We start from the raw sequence: 18,875 nt of genomic DNA, 5'->3' as shown, positions 1-18,875 counted from the left end.
CTCTCTCTATCCTACTTGCATGTAGGACATGTGCTACCTCAGCAAACGTTTACACAAAGTACAATCCTCACATCGTGCTTTAAGATTCTACCAATGCAAGTTGTACTCACAACATTGTCTACATCTCACCCTCAAGTCCGAGGACATTTGACGCTATTTCGTCCCAAGAAGATCTGCAGTGTCTTCAAGATTTGCAGTGTCACAAAATCATATCATCAAGGTTTTGAGACTCCAAAAGAAATGTGGGCTACAGCAGAAATGATAGGACTTACAACTTCAGCATTCTGCAAAGAAGCGTAAACGTCACTACTTAGGATTAGGTTTAAAAGGACCACATGCAGGGTCCATTTGTTGTGTTGTGTTTCCTTAAAATCAGAGACATGGTCTTCACCCGGATCATTTCCCCCTCTCGCAACATGGGTCTGACTGTGGCTGACCTGATATGGGTCACGGCGAGAGGGCTGGACCGTCCTTAAATCGCTCCAGTTATATGAATAATACAGTAGGTCTTTGTCTTTCAGGCACTGCAAAGAGGGAGTGAACTGGACTGTTTGATTCTATCACTGTGCCTTCCAGTGGGATTCAGAGTTGAGAATTTGTACATTCAGTCCAACTTACACTGATCGTTTCATGACCAATCGCAACACGCCTGACACTGAATTTGTATGCTTTCCCACTGTAGCCAGAGTGATTCTGTACTGCGGTGGGTTACTGCCAAGTTACCCCTTGCAATAGTTTTTCATTGAAGGCCAGTGCAGACATGCATTATCTTAATTGAGGTAGAAACCATGAATGTGATGTTCTGGCACTGGTTCATCCCAATATTGCTCACCTCACCAAACTGAAGGTGTCATTTACTAGAAGAAAGGATTAAGAAAAAACTTCAAATGAAATATGAGTAATGATTTAAGGTGAAAATATTCCCCCATGTGCAAAAGTCAAACACACACTCTGTAGAAGATTAGACAATTGGACCAAAATAAAGCAACACATTATTTGGATCGTTACTCCAATAATCAGAATTTGGAAATTTGATTGCATTTTTTTCAATCTTTTGTGCTCTCACCTGGATAGAGACACTGCTATAAGAACCTCCGATGACCCCGGCGATAAGCAATGGGCTGTTTTCCTGGATGGCGTAGGATCCATCGGGACACATGTATTCTGCTTCATCCACTTTGGTCAACGAAGCCCGAACGAATTCCAGGGATTGTTCTAACGCGTAGGTGTCCCTTGAGCATGTGTCCAAGATATGAACTCCAAGTTTAATGCCGGGAAGTAGGTTGCTGTCACTGTTGATTTTATCGATGGCGAAGAGCATGGCCTCCAGGCGTTGGATGCCCCTGTCCTCGTTGATCCTTCCACATTCGTCCATCCCGCTGCCCTTTTCGTTGATCGGGAACAAGCCGCCGAGCACCAGATCCCCTTCGATCTTAATTTCTTTCCTCATAAAGTTCTGGTCGCTTAAAGAAAGAAACACTCCTTTGGTAAACAAAGCTAGGGCCAGCATCAGGAGCCGTGTAAACATCGTTCTTGGCCTCAATCTCGCCGCTTGGAGAAACGATTAATTTAAAAGTGAGGTGTAGTCCCGATCCATCGCAACATCATTCAAGTCGGCTTCCCATATGAAAATGACGGACGATCCAGCAAGATTTTCATGAGTGCCCTGTAGAGGAAAAGGAATGATACAAAAGCACAATTAAATTTCATTGTAGCAGACTTTTGACCGTGGTAAATTTGTTGCGAAGGTGAAGAAGCACAATAGCATAGTCATGCTGGGGCAGCGCCTGCGACACGCTGCGGCCGACGTCAGTTGAACATCATTTTAATATTTCATTGCATACCTTTTCCTTACAGCGAACACATTGTTAGAGGTTGTAAAAGGCTATGCATAATTCAAATACCCTTTGCATTCATTTGAGAAAGCACACAAAGACATTTGGAAAAACAAACAGGGACATTTAATATAGCATTCAGTTCAGGAACAACATGTAAGGTACATGTCACTGCTTGTAGTAAAGCAAAGCTTTCCTCCCTATTCGGCTCTTCCAGTCTATCGTCCTAGGTTCTCCCGCTCTCATATATATTTACGTTTATGATTTTTAAGGTCGTGGTGAAGTACTATTCTTAAATCGACGATATACATCGTCTTATCTAGGGAATAATTTGATGCATACTGTTTGGTAAAATGCATATCTTCCTAGTGGATATGGTTAGTGTTTTAGCTAATAATATTGATTTTCTTCTACAGGAGATGCCGCGTCAATTTCATACTGAAAGCATCCATTAAGCAACAATGTTTTCCAATCTCATGTAAAAAGGGAGAGGACTGCCGGCTGCTTCCTGTCTGGTAAGTGGGCAGTTTCACAGGTGTTCCTGTTCCGTGTTTCATCTAGCGCCTTGTCGCCAAGTCTATTGAAGCCAATTCTATTAGTGTGTCGGGCCAGTATGCATCAAGCCAAGTATCCTTCTGGAGAGACAGAATGGTCAATTGCAAGACAGCCCAGAGGGAAATTCTAATTAGAGATTGAGTAAAATCATTGGCGTCAAGTATCGGCCAGGGGGTAAATGCAACTAGCTAGTGGTGCAATAAGCAAATATTTTTAAATGTGTCATTGTAGCCCTGTATATTAAGAGCACAGAAGCCTGACACCTTTCATTGGAACCCTTGTTCTACACATGCTCAATACACTACTAAGTTGATAATCTATATGCTGGGCCAACTTTCTCTGCTGCGCGCCCACGCTGCATGCACAGCTATGGGGGAGATCCCTGCATAGTCTGCAACTCTGACTTGATTGAAGATAACATTCCCCTTTTATCACCACTCCCATTAAATGGCTGCCCTGCGTCTCAAATGTTAGGGCAATAAGGATGAGAATGGCAATGATAGAGTCTACACGGAGCCCTACATGATCACATAGTGCGAGTAACAGGAGACCAGCGCATCAAGCGTTGATTACAAGGAACTATCTGGATTTATTGTCAGAGGGACATGGAGACATGGCTCAAGGAAGATATTGACTGGGAAAAAGAAAAATAATGTTCTGAGGAGGTGTCGCTTTCCTGATGGAAGACAGACTAGAATGGCGGAAGTCAGTTCTAGAGGAGGTGTCGTTTTCTTGATGGAAGACAGACTAGAATGGCGGAAGTCAGATCTAGAGGAGGTGTCACTTTCCTGATGAAAGAAAGACTAGACAGGTGGAGGTCAGGTCTAGAGGAGGTGTCACTTTCCTGATGAAAGAAAGACTAGACAGGTGGAGGTCAGGTCTAGAGGAGGTGTCACTTTCCTGATGAAAGAAAGACTAGACAGGTGGAGGTCAGGTCTAGAGGAGGTGTCACTTTCCTGATGAAAGAAAGACTAGACAGGTGGAGGTCAGGTCTAGAGGAAGTGTCACTTTCCTGATGAAAGAAAGACTAGACAGGTGGGGGTCAGGTCTAGAGGAGGTGTCACTTTCCTGATGAAAGAAAGACTAGACAGGTGGGGGTCAGGTCTAGAGGAGGTGTCACTTTCCTGATGAAAGAAAGACTAGACAGGTGGAGGTCAGGTCTAGAGGAGGTGTCACTTTCCTGATGAAAGAAAGACTAGACAGGTGGAGGTCAGGTCTAGAGGAGGTGTCACTTTCCTGATGAAAGAAAGACTAGACAGGTGGAGGTCAGGTCTAGAGGAGGTGTCACTTTCCTGATGAAAGAAAGACTAGACAGGTGGGGGTCAGGTCTAGAGGAGGTGTCACTTTCCTGATGAAAGAAAGACTAGACAGGTGGAGGTCAGGTCTAGAGGAGGTGTCACTTTCCTGATGAAAGAAAGACTAGACAGGTGGAGGTCAGGTCTAGAGGAGGTGTCACTTTCCTGATGAAAGAAAGACTAGACAGGTGGAGGTCAGGTCTAGAGGAGGTGTCACTTTCCTGATGAAAGAAAGACTAGACAGGTGGAGGTCAGGTCTAGAGGAGGTGTCACTTTCCTGATGAAAGAAAGACTAGACAGGTGGAGGTCAGGTCTAGAGGAGGTGTCACTTTCCTGATGGAAGAAAGACTAGAATGGCAGAAGTCCGGTCTAGGTGCTATTCACAAACAGGCACCTTCCGTATGAGCACACATGTCCTTCGCACAGGTCCCCTGTTTAGAGCTTCGACAAAAGATATGACTTTGGAAGTAAAATGTAAAACATTATTTATTTATTCGAAGGTGCTTGGGATGAATGCCCATAAGGATTTAGTGCAGTAAGTGGGTTCCCTTCAGAATGTATCAAAGCCTCAAGGGTCGGTGTTATGCTTCTTGTGGGGACACTGGTCTCCCCCAGGTTCTCCGTGCACAGCACAGTCTCAGTAATGTATGGCCTGGCCGGTTATTGATCCTGGTTCACTTTAAGCATTATAGTGCCTGGCACCATTGTCACCCTGGCACGCCTTAGATAGCTTGTAAAGATTCTTTAGTGGCTGGGTCCATCTCCTGGGACCTTCGCTATGTTTGCTCCACAGAAAGCTGGCCTTGACTCCAGACACCTCAAGAGCCTTCCCAGGCCCCCTTCCAGACTCTGTGGCCCCGTGAGGCCCCTTCTGCTTCTCTTTGGGTTTCTCTGGCTTTTCTGCTCTATTTATCCTCCACTCTGCTCTCCAACACTCTATTCTCACCCACCCTGTATCTCCCATGCTCCCTACCTTGTTCCTCTGCTCTTCTACAAGCCTCTTTACAGGCACCTTGTTCTCCCCTTCTCTGATGGGATTGCTGCTGGCATGTTTGAGACCATCATATTGCTGATTGCATGTGTCCATCTGATTTGCCCTTCTCGCTGCAGGTCTGTAGCTTTGCAAAGTTAAAAGCCAGGTGGACATCTTTGTGTCAGATTAAAGTTCTGGCCACTCACCAGATCTGCACGCTGCTGTAGCAAGCCCTGACCTTCGCCCCCGCGTTTTGTCTGCTTTCTTAGGTGTCCACACCCTCATCTTGGTACTCCTCAGTCATTGGATCTCTAGACAGAACTGGTGTTTTCATGTGTAGTTCCCAGCTCATGTGCAGGCCCCATGTATGTGCTCTCACCACTGTTTTATCATAGCAGGTGCTGGTTGTCTTTCATCCCGTGTGGGCCCACTCCAGCATACTCCGTTCTCTAGGCTCTGATCTTCTGGCCGGAAGCGTCCAAGAGAGATTGTTTGATCTCCACACCCTAGGTGTATGGTTTTGGCTGTGTCCTTGGGTTTGCATTTGGGCACTAGTGATGGGGTCTTGGCCACACAACAAAGGGATAACTCCCTTTTCAGTGTTGAAGACCACCTCACTTACATCATGGCCATGAATATTGTGGGGGTCTCTGGAGCTCCCAACCTTCTTCCCATCAGCTAGGCCATGGCTCTGGTCATGGCTGTGGGTCTTGGGGAAAGGTTAGTGGTCTGGCTTTGCCACACTGTATAGCTGCCACTTTGATAAAAGGCGTGCAAGCATGGCCCAGAGCACAGCCTTTCACCCAAGGCACAACAATGATACCATTTGCTTTGAACAATCACCTCTGAGAGAAGACAGCATTTAAATGGAACAATATATGTTGCCTTCCCCAAGGGGGTGGATTGGCGTGTGTAATGGTGGTCCATTTTAACTGTGAAGTAAACTTGGAAGTAGGGGCTTACAGAATGTCGTCAAGGGCCAAGCATAAGCCGCAAGTAGCAGAACAAATGCACCAGAAAACCAGCCCAGTCTGTAAATAGATTCAAGTGAAAAGAGGTTTCAGTAACACTTCTTTCTCAATAGCACTTGCTGAATTTGTCCTGTGTTGTGACCCGTACATCGCCTACTCTCTGCATCTTAACTGCCACTCATCCCTAATGTTTTTTGGAAACCCTTTAACACTTTTCTCTTTTGAAAGAAATATATACTTCTGGTCGACATTGCTCAGAAGGATTTTTTTAGAAAAGGTTTTTACAGGATATCCTTAAATATACTTCCAGATGTGCTAGAATATTTGTGGTAAGTACCTACTGTTAGGGTGTATAAGTATGAGATGGGCATACAGCTGGCAAGCTTTTGGCTATAGACTTTTATTAATGAGAAACTGAAAGAGAAAACCCTATACGGCCATAGTTCTAAGGGCATTGTACCAAAATACTGCAGCTTAAAATCCCAACCAAGACAAAAAGAAGGTTTTCTGCACATTTCACAACAATTATATGTGGGGGGTCAGTTAGGGTAAAACAAATGATGGGGAGGGAGTATGGAGGAGGGAATTGGTGGGGGTCCCCCTCACATTGAATTCCGGCGACAAGTGCAAAAAAAACCCCACATCAACATTTCGTATTCAGAAACTGCCAAGAGAATGACTCTCTTCTCTTGGCTGCTTTCACAATGTTCATCGACACCAGGGAGAATGCCTCCCTTCCCCTGGCCTTTCTCAGGCTTGTTAAACTGCCAAGAAAATGACTCTCTACTCTTGACCCCTTTCACAATGTTCATCGACACCAGGGAGAATGCCTCCCTTCCCCTGGCCTTTCTCAGGCTTGTTAAACTGCCAATAGAATGACTCTCTTCTCTTGGCCGCTTTAACAAAGTTCATCAACACCAGGGGAATGCCTCCCTTCCCCTGGCCTTTCTCGGGCTTGTTAAACTGCCAAGAGAATGATTCTCTTCTCTTGGCCGCTTTCACAAAGTTCATCAACACCAGGGGAATGCCTCCCCTTCCCTGGCCTTTCTCGGGCTTGTTAAACTGCCAAGAGAATGATTCTCTTCTCTTGGCCGCTTTCACAAAGTTCATCAACACCAGGGGAATGCCTCCCCTTCCCTGGCCTTTCTCGGGCTTGTTAAACTGCCAAGAGAATGATTCTCTTCTCTTGGCCGCTTTCACAAAGTTCATCAACACCAGGGGAATGCCTCCCTTCCCCTGGCCTTTCTCGGGCTTGTTAAACTGCCAAGAGAATGATTCTCTTCTCTTGGCCGCTTTCACAAAGTTCATCAACACCAGGGGAATGCCTCCCTTCCCCTGGCCTTTCTCGGGCTTGTTAAACTGCCAAGAGAATGATTCTCTTCTCTTGGCTGCTTTCACAATGTTTATCAGCACTCGCACCATTCAGAGTTCACAGCCCACCTGGTTGATTAACCTGCAAGGTATTGTGACTATGGAGATCACTATTGGATGTCGGTGCCTGACCCCTCTTGGCTTTTCACGGCACCCAGTACATATACCCGGTTCACTATCCTGCCAGGTATTCTCCTTGTCAGGTTCCAGGCCCCTTCATATTGATTTCTTCTCTCTTGGGCCCCATGCCTCTTGGTATTTGCTTCTTTCTCTCGGGTGCGAGACCCCTTGGCGTTTGTTTCTTTCTCTCTGGTCCCAGTCCACTTGGTATTAGTTTCTTTCTCTCTGGTCCCAAACCCCTTGGTATTCGTTTCTTTCTCTCTGGTCCCCATTCCCTTGGTGTTTGTTTCTTTCTCTCTGGTCCCCATTCCCTTGGTGTTTGTTTCTTTCTCTCTGGTCCCCATTCCCTTGGTATTCGTTTCTTTCTCTCTGGTCCCCATTCCCTTGGTGTTTGTTTCTTTCTCTCTGGTCCCCATTCCCTTGGCGTTTGTTTCTTTCTCTCTGGTCCCAGTCCACTTGGTATTAGTTTCTTTCTCTCTGGTCCCAAACCCCTTGGTATTCGTTTCTTTCTCTCTGGTCCCCATTCCCTTGGTGTTTGTTTCTTTCTCTCTGGTCCCCATTCCCTTGGTGTTTGTTTCTTTCTCTCTGGTCCCCATTCCCTTGGTATTCGTTTCTTTCTCTCTGGTCCCCATTCCCTTGGTGTTTGTTTCTTTCTCTCTGGTCCCCATTCCCTTGGTGTTTGTTTCTTTCTCTCTGGTCCCCATTCCCTTGGTGTTTGTTTCTTTCTCTCTGGTCCCCATTCCCTTGGTGTTTGTTTCTTTCTCTCTGGTCCCCATTCCCTTGGTATTCGTTTCTTTCTCTCTGGTCCCCATTCCCTTGGTGTTTGTTTCTTTCTCTCTGGTCCCCATTCCCTTGGTGTTTGTTTCTTTCAATCTGGTCCCAAACTCCTTGTTGTTGTTTTTTATTATTAGTCATATTACCATTGTTGTTAAGTGTTAATAGAAGGTTCTTTACATGAATATCTTTTCAGAGACAATTTGGTTTCAAGGCGGTGTGGGGGTCAGAAGAAGGACGCTTACTCTACTTTATTATTATTATTATTATTATTATTATTATTATTATTATTATTATTATTATTATTTACTCTGATAAGCCATTTCACTGTCGTTTTTATTAAAGAATATGCCTACCCCTCCCTATACTATGAGGCATCCCTAACTAAGAAAAATAACTGAGGTGGTCATCAATCATCAGTGAATGTCTTAACGGAATCTGTCCAATGTCCAACACTAACATGAACTGACCCTATCACTAGGATAAGAAATAAAGACAGGAGAAGGACTCCCTTCTCCTGGACTTTGGTGTTTGCCAACTTTTATTAAATAACTGATTCTTCGATACTCTCTGCTGACTGTTTTGATAAGTTCACACAATTCGTTCAAAACTGTTTTGGGCTTTTGTTTCTTTCCTCTTAGGATAGTCTTCTCTGCTATTTTATTCCTCTCCTCTTGTTTCTCTTTACAGAGAGTTGTTCTCCTCTCCTCCCAAGGTAAAGTTATCCAACATTTATAACCCCCTTCTTCTGTATTGTTTTCCGTTTTGTACATTTCCGAATATTTGATCCCTTTTTGATATCTGTCTATATTCGGATCCAGCCATATCCTCGTGCGCTTCACTTATGGATTTACTCTATTCTTTGCTTATACTTTCTTAGTTCTGACTGATGTAACATCATTCCAATGATGATCCTCCTTTATGTCTTGAGATGTCAATATCACAATCCCTTTACTTTGACTGAGACAAGTAGGATTGGTCACATGATGATTCTCATTCACTCCTATGGGTTTCAATTTCATAGTCTCTTTAGCTTGACTGGGACGAGTATGAGTAACGATTTTCCGTCCCCCTCCCGGGTCTCCAGTTTTCCCTATTATCTGTAGTTCTTAGGCATTACGTCACTGGGGCTTCTACTTCCGTTGACGTGAGATTTCGCGTCTTCAGACGCATAGTGGTTTTGGTGTTGTTTCTGGGCCAACCGGTCCACCATAAGCTTTTCATGGTCACACCACCACTTTCCTTCTCTCTCTCTCTCTCTCTGATTGTCAGGTTGCCTTTTGTCTGCCCTTTGATTTCTCGTTTGTCTCTAGGTAAGCCCCACTATAAAGTTATTAAATACTAAATATGTCAGGGATTGCATGGATTTGAAGTCTGCATTTGACTGTGTGGACAAACGTTGGTACTGCTTTTGGTTGCATGCACTATTAAGGGATCTGAATAATAACAATATAGCCAATGTGAGAATCTCACATCAGGGAATTGACGTTTGATTTTCCCACTATACATGAGGGCTGCCAATGGTGAATCATCACCCAACTTTTTTTAAGTTAACTCTGTAACCTCTGTAAGAAAGGGAGGATTATTTCTAATATCCAACTTTTGATCAGGTGCTTTACATATATGACAAGGTATTTCTGGTTAGAAGCCCAGGAGTTCTTCAAAAAGGAATACAAGTGCATCCCACATATATGATGGACCAGGTCTACCATGATTGCCACAAAGTTCTATGTGAAGCACATTGGGGAGACGATAGAGGGGAAAATAAAAAGTTTGCACGCTTTGGTGAACGAGCTGTGGCCTAGTCATTTTTAAGATTATCTAGTCATGCCTTTTGCCCAAAATACCAATTGGTCAGACCATTTAAACAGAGGGGTAAGAAGAATGAAATATGCCTGCCCACATTGCTTGTTTCTGTTTTCATTTGACCCTTGGGTCCAAACCTTCAACAGCAATGTTGAAAGACTTTGAAACAGAAGCCTTCATTTAGTGGTGGGGTCAGTGACAATAGTACGTATGGCAGAGAAGTATTTATTCTGCTGCTTCTAGGCACCTCCTCAGTTCTTCCTCACACATTCTTCATCTGGAATGGTTTGTCTTCTTTTTGGGCAACATTGTTATGGGGTGATCCACTTGAATGATGGGTCTCCCTGTGGGCCAGTTTGATTACAGTTATTCTGCATTTAGTCTATTTTATTTGATATGCATAAAAAGACAGAAGTGTGATATGAGATATCGCAAAACAAAGTAGCTGCAGAGAGCTGTGCAGTGTAGGAGTAGGAGCTCTGGGTTGTGGGGGCTCTAAATGGTAGTGACTCTGAGGGTCCGATTATCAATTGGTGTTAAGTATGAAAAGGTTGTTAAAAGTGTTAATGACCTTTTCGGTACTTAAGACCTATTCTGAAGGTGGCGCATTCTTCTGAAGTCGGTAGGAATGCACCACTTTCGGAATACATGTGGCGGTTGCTGGAATGGGTTGGAAACCAACCTAGCAACTGCCACATTCGGTACCTGCCACTTTAGACTGGTATTCTTGTGGCACTCCTCCAGTTTTATATGTGCGCTAAAGTCGCACATGTATACAGAAACATTTTGGTGCCCTTATTCTGGAGGAGTGCCACAAGAAGCCTTGTTGCAGTGCAGGGTGTATATGAACACTTTCATATACACCAAAGCAAACAGCTTCAGTGTTGTATTCTGCAACGTTGAAGCTGCTTACTATGAAAGTGTTCATATACACCACACGGGTGTATGTGAACACAATCATATACACCAAAGCAAGCAGCTTCAACGTTGTATCCTGCACCGTTGAAGCTGCTTACTTTGGTGTATAGGAAAGTGTTCATATACACCTGTGTTCTCAGCAGCAGTTTTGTAAAATAATTAATATGTCCTTATTTTACAAAAATGCTGCCGAGATTTCAGGATTGCGCCCGTTGAGCCAAAAACAGGCGCAATGCTGAACGTTCACTGTCGTGCACTACGAGGATGCCCTGGCCCACTTGAGAATGGTGGTGGTGCCTGGGCGTCGTGATTAGGCGCAGTGAATCGTGCTCTTTAGCATGTTCACTGCGCCAAGTTAAGAATCAGTCCCTGAATGTTAGAATCCCAAACAGCTCATCATTTTAGCATATATCTTAGCATGGGTTTGAACTGCAAAAGTGGATCAAGGGAATGAAACTGATTTTTGGACTCAAGAGTGAGTCTCAGTCAGAAATGCACAAGGCACATGGTTGCCAATGCAAAGGTGCATGATGGAAAATGCACAATGCACAGAATACAGAACACATGCTTAAAATTGCATATTATTTCAGGATGATATTTCAATTGACTGAATTGCACTTGAAATAATATTAATATATGAACACACTAATCCAACCCCAGTAACATGTCCCTTAATAAAATTTAGTGCAAATTAGTCTATATGGAAATAACCTGAAAACGATTTTGGAAAATGCATGGTCCTTTGTAAAATGGAATTCAAACGTGCAGACTGAGTTTTGTGCATTAAGTTGAACAAATATGAGGTACCGCTCTGCTGAGTGGAAGCATTGTTGAGTCAGTAAGCAAAAGAAGAATGTTACACTTATTTTTCAGAAATGCAGTTAGTAGAGTGAGGAAAAAGAAAGAGGAGATGAGGTGATGTGGAATGATCTGCAAGAGCAGGTGTTCTCTTGAGTGACGGGGGAAGTTGTTAAAAGAGCTTTGAGTGGTTGTTGCTGGGTCAGACATCTCCGAGTGCTGGGAGAAATATTTTCGGGCTGAGACAGAGGTAACAGGGAGCTGGTAAGCAGGCAGAATCCAGAGCTGGGGGCCGTTTATGTGGACCAAGTCCTTGATCTAAGCGACCCTGAGTAGAACAGACGAGGAGACTGAGGGAGATTCCTATACCAAGCTGAGACAGAAATAATGCAAAGAAATGTTGGTAATTATTCAGTACTTGAGCAGCGTGTTATTGCATGAGAAATACTTACAGGTTTTTTGATAGAAACATGCTTGTTTTTTAAAGTAATTCACAGACTATATTTTACAGAGATTCCCATTTATGAAGTGAGCCTTTGTTAAATGACAGGTTCCTAAGTGCTAAAGATTGTGAGAGAAACATTCAACGTTTCCTCGTCAGACTGTGCGCTGGCCAGCCAGCAACAAATGTGTAAGCAAAGCTTATTATTAGAAAAGCTATTTAACCTGTGCGAGCTCTAATGAAATGTGTTTTCTCGATGTCCAAGTATACACCACTGTAAAATAGAATAGCATAGTTCAACTGATTGGGCACTTCCTGAATTTTAACATTTTATAAAGCCACAAAAGAGAAAAATTAATTGAGTTTGTACTTTTATTATGTGTCTCAATTGCTGTTAGCACATAGACTGCGGTCCAACAGGGGTAAACCTATTTTACTGCAGGTGGTCATTCAATTACCACATGTGGTAAAACATAAGATACATTGTTTTTGTGTGAATTGAGTTTTCACAAGTGGTAGTTGTGTGTGTGTGTGTGTGTACAACTATTTGGTTGTGAAACAATCAATGTATTTTGAAACTCACCCAAAAGGACATTTTGTGGCATCGTACATAAGATTCCACGAGGAAGCATAAACAATGACCCGAGTGTACTGTTCAGTATCCTGTTTGGTGAGTGACCCTGGTAAAAAGAGTTATTAGGCAATGTTTTGAAGTCAGTCTCACCACTGTAAAAATATCCCAACAAGTTACTACAATATATTATTGTTAGAAGCTACCACTAAATACCAGCATAATAGAAATACCACAAAGTGATAGGTATAACCCCAGACTATATCCCACATTAGCTAGAGAGATTGAATGAATGTACAGCGTTTAAATTGCATGCTTTACAATTGTTGAAACTCAGCCAAAAGGGCATAGTGTGGTATTGTACATAAGATACCATGAGGGGGCATGAGCCATTTATCCAGAGTGTATGAAGTCCAGTATTTTGGTTGTTGTCAGTGGCCCTGGTAAAAACAAATATTAGGTAATATTCTGAAATTAGTCTCACCACTATAAGAATACCACAACGAGTTATCACAATACACTACAAAGATTTCTAAAAACCCCAAATACCAGAGGTAATAGATATACCCCAACATATATCCAACAGTCTCCCTGTGGTCCAGCCCTTATGCATCCCTCCTATGATATCCTAAGGAACGCCCTTTCCATTGATTTTGTTTCAAAAAGTGAGAGGCTGATGTATAAGTCAAAGGTAAACATCGATATAGGACTGCATTTTTGGCTGCCGGATCTTCCTTTAGTACAAAAAACAGCAAACTGCAATGATGGCTCAATGAATCCAAATGAAAGGCGCCATGAAGAGGGTGCCTCCCTATTGTAGAGGCATATTTGCCCTTTTCAGTACTGTTGAGCCAAACTGATCACCTAAGTCTGATCAATCCGTGTGCAGGCAGACCCACTTCCACTTGGAACGTGCGTATATTCCTGAGCACATCACACTGGAGACGGTCATGCATTTCTGTTTGTTTTGTCCTTGCGACCATAATTTTCATGCACAATTGCTGTGACCTTTTCATACAGCCAGTGGTACTCGCCAATGCAGGGCTGCTTGGAGTCAAGCGTTTCAATAGCATTTACCCTTGTGCAATATGTCAGAGCTGCTTCACACATTGCTTCATTTAAACCCACAACAGATGAGCAGCAAGGACCTACCTATGAAATCGTGTCACAGAACGGCCAAGATTGAAATCAAGAATTAATTTAGATTTTATTTTGTCTTCACTTTTTAATAAAATATTTTGACAAACATGTTTGCCCTATTTAGGCTCTTATGTGCATTGTGTTTTATTTGTTTACATTATCAAGTGTCAGAGATTGCAACACATTTTTTTCATGGAATACGGTTCTGTGTATTTTTACTTTGCATTTTAATATAGCTGATTTTTGTACCACAATTTCTTTTTTCACATGAATTTGTGTTGCCATTTTTCAAGAAGCAGAAATAGGCATACCTCACATTCAGTAGACCCTGTGTGGGCAATGCTTTTACTTACTGCACCGACTTCCCCTGCTGTGTGTCTGATGTATGTGCACAACCTTACGTCTCTCAGGTTGGTGAGAGTTGGGCAGCAATGAGGCGTGGCTTTGCCAGACTTTGCTATCCATGACCCACATGTCTGATGTAATCTGTTTAAGTTATCTTGCATTATGAAGTATTATACAACGCACTTATACTTATACTATCGCCCTGATACCTGAGGGTTAGGCGCGCGGCTATAAAAGTAAAAAATGAAATAATGAATTGGAGTGCTTCCTAGGGTGTGAAGATTGAAGCAGAGGAGACCAGGCCGCTAAATGGATTTTGGCAATGATGAACTCTTGTCTTGTCCTTATGAAGTGAGTACCCCAGCATCCCGGCCTCAGACATATTCGGTGTTCCAGAGTCTGACCTTAATGCGTGAGGCGCGCGAGGCACCGTGGGCTAGTGCTGCCTCTTTTCATTACTACTGAGGGATGGAAGGACTGGGGCGAGCATCCTTGGATGTAATTACTGCTGCGGCCGCCTGTTCCCCAGAGGAGCTGGAAGATCAGAGAGGCAGGTATAGAATTAGTACCTTCATTATGCATTTTCAGCATTCCCCAAAAGCAGAAAGTGTCTATGCATACACCACAGAGTATATGCCAAATCAAACAGTGCGAAAGTACACAGACCTAAGCACACCTGCTTGTTCATAGGTGCAAATTCAAGACGACACATATACACCAGGCAACAAAAAAAAAAAAAATTAAAAAAAGATTCAAACGGAATCAGCATTTATTCCTTTTGAAGTTGCTATGGGGCTTATGGGTTTACGCTGGTCGAGAGGATAGTTCAGGGCTAGCACACTTCACTTGGATACAAGACGATGCCGTGCACCATGGGTTCGATCCCCGGTCGGTGCTTAGAAGCTGGGGGAGCCTGGCATTAAGTGCGATATAAATCCCCAATTATAATAAAAAAATAGGAGATATCACATTCCAGAATATGCACGTTTTATGTCTCCCAATAAGACATCATGATGTGCAAAGTAAGAGATAACGTGCAGCAGGAAGTGAGTAACGTGTTGCTGCTCACAGCTGGACATGCACACACCATCTGGGAAAAAGTAAAGCACGTGGTGTGAAACACCAATAAGACAGTCTAGCTGAACCTGAGTGCTGTGTCAATTTCATGTAACATTTTTCAATGGCTAGCAAAGAATGCCAGGCTTCATTGCTTTATTTTCTGGGTGCACACACCTCTCAGTCCTTTCTGCAGTGCACAATCAGAGTGCCGCACCACGACTCCTTTCTCACTGAGCGGCGACCCCAGGCTCTTCTACTCAGGCGTTTCAGTCGAGGGGAGAAGGTGATGGCTGGCATCTGCTCCTGTAAGGTGACTGTTGGGTTGTGTCTTGTAGAAATACACGCACATAATTCCTGTCTCTTGAACTATGTACTCTACACAGGTCTACCAACCAAATCCTTTCAGCAACTATGCACGTATCTCAGTTGTTGGCCAGAATGGCATGTGCGCGGGACGTTTGCAGCTCAAGTCTGTTAAATGGACGTGGTGCTTCCCAGACCAGGATTTGCAAAGCTCACGTTTTATGGAGCTTGAATTGTGCTTCTGAAACCAGCATTCTGCTAGCCTGTATGGCCCTGAGAGGGCGGGGCTAGTTCTAAACTGTAACATACATGTAGCCATTACTCTAGGTGCATTGCTTCTTGAGACTTTATTACCCACACAGGATATCCATGTGTCCATTGGATAACGTATTGTTTTGGAGGCTACTCAGTGAAAAATGGTGAAGGGGTCACCACTTTGTTCACATTATCTCTAGTCTACTCTTACGTTCCAATCGTCCAAGATAAAACATTCAAAATACTGCCTTGCGTCAGTCCTTAAATTTCATCTATTCCTATTTCTGCATTTCTCAAGATTTCACCCACAAGTCCCTTGCGGTACAATGTGCTTACATCGCCAGGCTTTTCTTCGCTGAGAATTTTGGCAAACATTTTTGGCCTAAAAAACTCATACAAAATTATGGGGTTGGGGGGCTAAGGCGATAGGCTAGAGGGTGTGGGGAATAGCGACTAGATAATAGGGAAGGGGGTTTAGAGAAGAACCCCTAATAAAATAAAAAAACTCCTTGAGATTTTTTCAGCTGAAAATATTCTGCAAAAAGCTCTACGAATTAAAAACCTGGTGATCTAAGATCATAGAAGCACCCCTTGCAATCGGGCGATGGTGAAGCAAAACAGGAATGCTAAGCTAGAGCTGTTCGAGTCCTTGTTCTTTGGATATTTCAACCTCCATTTGAATTATGCTCTTTGGTACAGTCTTGTATCTTGAATTCATGTTTACTTCAAAGCATCTCATCCCAGCTTTTTACCCGGCCACAGACTTTTAAGGCCATAGTCGCGATCCTGTGTTTTTACTATTGTGATTCAATATTGCCCCCTTTAGAATTCAGGCTGAATGGTCTGGTCGGATATCATATTTGTTTGATATTCTACAGCAAATCCTTAATAAAGTTTATCCAAATAGGCCATTGTCTAGCCTGGATATTCTTTCAATGTGTTACACCTTCTGACCTTTCAATTCTTCTTGCCTCAGTGAGATTGCCAAGTTATGCCAAATATTGTTTTCTCTCCTCTGTGATATTGACAACGATTGTTCTATTCTCTTTCTTTGGCTGACTCTAAGTAGCATCTCTAACCTTTAGAATGATACCTCCTAGTCTGAAGATAAGACATGTTATCCCCTTTCTTAGGAAGGCATCTTTCTTCAAGCAGTTATCAATCTATTACCACCTCGCTTCCCCCAGAAAAGCCTTTGACACGGTGGGATTGGTGCAGTTTAACCGCTTCATAATTGAGACCATTTACTGGCTCCCTGTCGGTCTCGATGGCTGCCTGGCTTCGGTACGGAGATGGCTAAACTGCTTCTCTTGGATAGTGTCTGACACTGTCACGGGATGACACCCTGTAAAGGGAGGCACAGGACACCCAGGAAGGATTTCGGGTGGTTGTGCCGAAGTAAGGTGGACAGATAAGTACATACACAGCTGAAAGTAATGAGAATGAAGAGTAGTCAAGTGTAGCAAGGAATAGGTGCAACAGAATGGATTCCCTCTAGGGGTGTATGCAGATATAGGAAAAGAGTATTCCACGGACCTTAGGAAAAACTCTAGCCTTCTGCACAGTTTGCTATAACAGAGGCCCACGCTTTTTGCTCATGGCTTGGAACAACAGCTATGGGTGTCTGTAATGTAGAAACGAGACAAGGGAAGGGGCAGAGGTTGCCTGATGGAAACCAACAGAAAAGCTCTGTACAAAAGGGTCTACAAACAGTACAAGAGAAGATACTTACAGACAAATCCAGGAAAAGGAAGTTGATAGCAAACTAGCAGAAGGAAATGAAGGGAAAGTCGTGTAACATGATTGGATAGCAGAGGACAGTAAGGAACAAGGTTGAGAGCTCAGAGGAGTAGGAAAGTAATGAGCAAGCCCACAAGAGCAGGGCTGTAAGGTAGAGAGCCCAGAGGGAAAGGGCTTAGGGCAGCGGAGTAAAGCAGGCTGCACGGCAATGAGCCCAGAAGGGCCAGGCAGCAAGGAGTGAGCCCTGGGGGCAGGGCCGCTGACCATAGAAGGCTGCAGAGGAATGTAAGCTGCAAGGTAGGAAGCCCAGAGCACAAGGGCTGTAGGCAGCCGGAGTGAGGTAGGCTGCAAGGTAGGAAGCCCAGAGGACAAGGGCTGTAGGCAGCCGGAGTGAGGCAGGCTGCAGAGCAGGGAGCCCAGAGGACAAGGGCTGTAGGCAGCCGGAGTGAGGCAGGCTGCAGAGCAGGAGCCTGGAAGACCAGGGCGGAAGATAGTAGCTGAGCGTGATCGGCTGCAAAGCAGAAACCCGGAACGGCACAGGCGGATGCTGGAAAGCAGCAGCGTGTGATCGGCTGCAAAGCAGAGAGCCCGGCAGGGCAAGGGCAGAGGCTGGAAAGCAGCAGAGCATGATCGGCTGCAATGTAGAGAGCCCGGCAGAGCAAGGGCGGATGCTGGAAGGCAGCAGCGTGTGATCGGCTGCAAAGCAGAGAGCCCGGCAGGGCAAGGGCGGAGGCTGGAAAGCAGCAGAGCGTGATCGGCTGCAATGTAGAGAGCCCGGCAGAGCAAGGGCGGAGGCTGGAAAGCATCAGAGTGTGATCAGCTGCAATGTAGAGAGCACGGCAGAGCAAGGGCGGATGCTGGAAAGCAGCAGCGTGTGATCGGCTGCAAAGCAGAGAGCCCGGCAGGGCAAGGGCGGAGGCTGGAAAGCAGCAGAGTGTGATCAGCTGCAATGTAGAGAGCCCGGCAGGGCACTGGATCCAAAGCCGTCGTAAGTTGAGCCAGATGGGGAGATTTGATTTGTGACACCCTTTTGAGCTAGCCACTCATGTTATTTGTTCTGCACCTGTAATAGCAGGGACATCTAGAGACTAGGAGGAACCTCTCCAAGTAGACGTATGCTGGTGGCAAGCAGTTGCACCTGTGTGCAACATCTCAAATGGATATTTATTTATCTTACTAAAACCCGAAATTAGGGGATTATTACGTAAGCATCACATTTTTAGAAAATGAACACATATGAAACTACGTTCTTATTGTTGGCCAGTACTAATTCCCACTAGTCTATGCTTACTTGGTTAGATACAGTTTCCATTCCAGATGCACTCTCTCCCCTTTTTTTCTCTGCTTAATATTTTGGTGTTACACTAGATGCTGCTGTGAACATTATCAGCAACAGTTGTGGTACTGGCAGTGTGATTATCAGAAGCCAGTGTAGTAAGCGGTGGATCAGTAGCAGTTGTAGTACTGGTACTGTTAGTAGCAGGAGCAGTAATAAGTATAGTAGAAGCAAATGCAGCACTGACTGCATTAATTGCAATATCAGTATAAATGATAGTAGGAGGGGAATCGGTAGCAGTATTAGTAGTGTTAGTAGAAGTAGTAAT

General features: G+C 44.1%; 1 protein-coding gene across 2 annotated transcripts in view; it reads right to left on the bottom strand.

The window, feature by feature from the left end:
• The window catches only part of GRM3 (glutamate metabotropic receptor 3), a 653,673-nt gene that overhangs the window by 322,519 nt on the left and 312,279 nt on the right, over window positions 1–18,875 (bottom strand). For both annotated transcript variants that reach the window (XM_069627823.1, XM_069627824.1), the window contains one exon: window positions 1,067–1,666. In XM_069627823.1, the coding sequence (XP_069483924.1) occupies window positions 1,067–1,528 (462 nt within the window). In that variant the 5' untranslated portion in view covers window positions 1,529–1,666. The remainder of the gene's footprint in view (window positions 1–1,066; window positions 1,667–18,875) is intronic.

This window comes from Ambystoma mexicanum, chromosome 12, assembly GCF_040938575.1.
Source record: "Ambystoma mexicanum isolate Mex_15411 chromosome 12, UKY_AmexF1_1, whole genome shotgun sequence".
In the NCBI taxonomy this organism is placed as follows: domain Eukaryota; kingdom Metazoa; phylum Chordata; class Amphibia; order Caudata; family Ambystomatidae; genus Ambystoma; species Ambystoma mexicanum.
The sequence above is the reverse complement of the archived record's forward strand: the minus strand, read 5'-3'. Positions and strand labels throughout refer to the sequence as shown.